This window comes from Echinops telfairi, unplaced genomic scaffold (assembly GCF_000313985.2).
Source record: "Echinops telfairi isolate 266 unplaced genomic scaffold, ASM31398v2 ScPeMD7_7475;HRSCAF=8513, whole genome shotgun sequence".
Classification (NCBI taxonomy): Eukaryota; Metazoa; Chordata; class Mammalia; order Afrosoricida; family Tenrecidae; genus Echinops; species Echinops telfairi.
The window spans coordinates 7,052,954-7,054,730 of NW_022111379.1; the positions used below are offsets into that span (position 1 = coordinate 7,052,954).

Here is a 1,777-nt window from a genome sequence, read left to right on the forward strand (position 1 = left end):
TTTGACCCCCCAAAGGGGTCGCGACCCACAGGTTGGGAACCGCGGCCCGAGACAGAATTTGGTGACTCTGCTCTGAAAAGCCCCCTTGTGAGACAGAGATTGAATGTGGAGATGAAGCAGCCAGGCCTGTGCCCCACGCAGTTCTTAGTTGCTGATGCATCACGTGGTGGGGGCTGGAACTCGAGGCTAAATTAACTTTCTGATGTTGCAGGTGGCTTCCATTACCCCTTGAGATAATCCCGCCCGTGAACTTGAAAGCCAGGATAGACAGTAAGCATGTCCATAGCCACCCTGGGTCAGGCTATTTGGAATTAAGACTGACCTAGAAAACCCCACATGGGGGGCTGCCGTAACGCCCCCTCCCATACCAGCGTTACCAGAACCGATTGCTATTGAGTCCGTGATGACTCACGGTGACCCCTCGGCGGTGTCACAGGAGAACCATGCTCCGCATGGTTTGCCAATGGCTGCTTTCTCAGGAGATTGTCGGTCTTTATTCCCAGGTGCCTGTGGGTAGACTGCAGCCAGGAGAAGCCAGGCATGTGTACCACCCAGGGACTCCCCATGATGGGAATGGGGTGGGGAATGACTGGTCAACATGGGAGGAGCTTTCAGGACGTCTTGGGGGGGAGACTTGGTCGGAAAGCAGGTGTCAAGTGATCCTCTGCCCCACTTGGAAGTTATCTGGGACCTGCTGGGACCTCCCCAGTGACGCGGCCCCTTCTGTCTTGCAGTGCTCAGCCGAGTGTGGGGCTGGAGTGCGGACTCGCTCGGTGGTGTGCATGACCAACCATGTGGGCAGCCTGCCCCTGGAGGGCTGTGGAAACAACCGTCCCTCAGAGGCCACCCCCTGTGACAATGGACCCTGCACTGGCAAGGTGGAGTGGTTTGCTGGGAGCTGGAGTCAGGTGAGTGGCGTCTGTCTGTCTCTCTGTCTGTCTGTCTCTCAGAGGGGTCAAGGCCCCAGAGCATGGTGTCCTACCCCAGGTGTCCTAAGCTTAGCAACACCACAGGCTACCAGGGCCCACGAGAGGCTCTGGGTCCCCGTTGGCCTCGTGCAGTCAGCAGCATCTATTAGGCATCTACTATTGGGGTATCAATCAATGAACAATCGATGAACAAAACAAATCCTCGGGCCTCGTGGCCCAGCATGGCTTCCTTGTCTGTAAAATGCCAGTAGGTTGCTTAAAGGTGAAATGAAATCATGAACATAAAGTGTTTGGCACCCAAACCAAACTCCCTGCCATCGCCTCGATTCCAACTCCCAGCGACCCTGAGCCTGCCACGGTGAGAGCTGTCACTCTTGTTCATGAAACCTGGTTCGTGAATAATAGACAGTGCTACGAGCAGAAATAGACAAAGTTAATGCTGTTCATTATAGGAACGGATACTGCCGAACGCTTTTACAGTAAGTGCTTATTTGATCCATTAATTTTTTTCTCACTGTTCCAAAATTAAACAGGAACCTCTATATAAATGTGGGAGAAGGGTCTTCCCTCTTACTTCCCCGTTATAAATACCATCAGCCTTTTGCATCTCAGTCACTTGGCTTTAGCTCGCACGATGTTCTGGCTGACAAGCCTATTTTATACATTGTCCGGATCTCTGGCTCCATAGAGATTTTCCCTCCTCTTTTAAGTAGGTTTAAAAACAGACCCCGAAAGCAAAGTCATCCATATATTTGCAGATGTGATCCTATATATAGAAACATCCCAAAGGCCCCAAGCAAACTGCTAGGGCTATTAGAGGAACGCAGCAGAGCTGTAGCGTCCAAGGT

At 52.2% G+C, this 1,777-nt stretch overlaps 1 protein-coding gene across 1 annotated transcript in view; it reads left to right on the forward strand.

Annotated features, from left to right (window-relative positions):
- The window catches only part of THSD4 (thrombospondin type 1 domain containing 4), a 721,258-nt gene that overhangs the window by 688,688 nt on the left and 30,793 nt on the right, over window positions 1-1,777 (forward strand). The window contains exon 14 of the mRNA XM_045285660.1: window positions 735-903. Within this exon, the coding sequence (XP_045141595.1) occupies window positions 735-903 (169 nt within the window). The remainder of the gene's footprint in view (window positions 1-734; window positions 904-1,777) is intronic.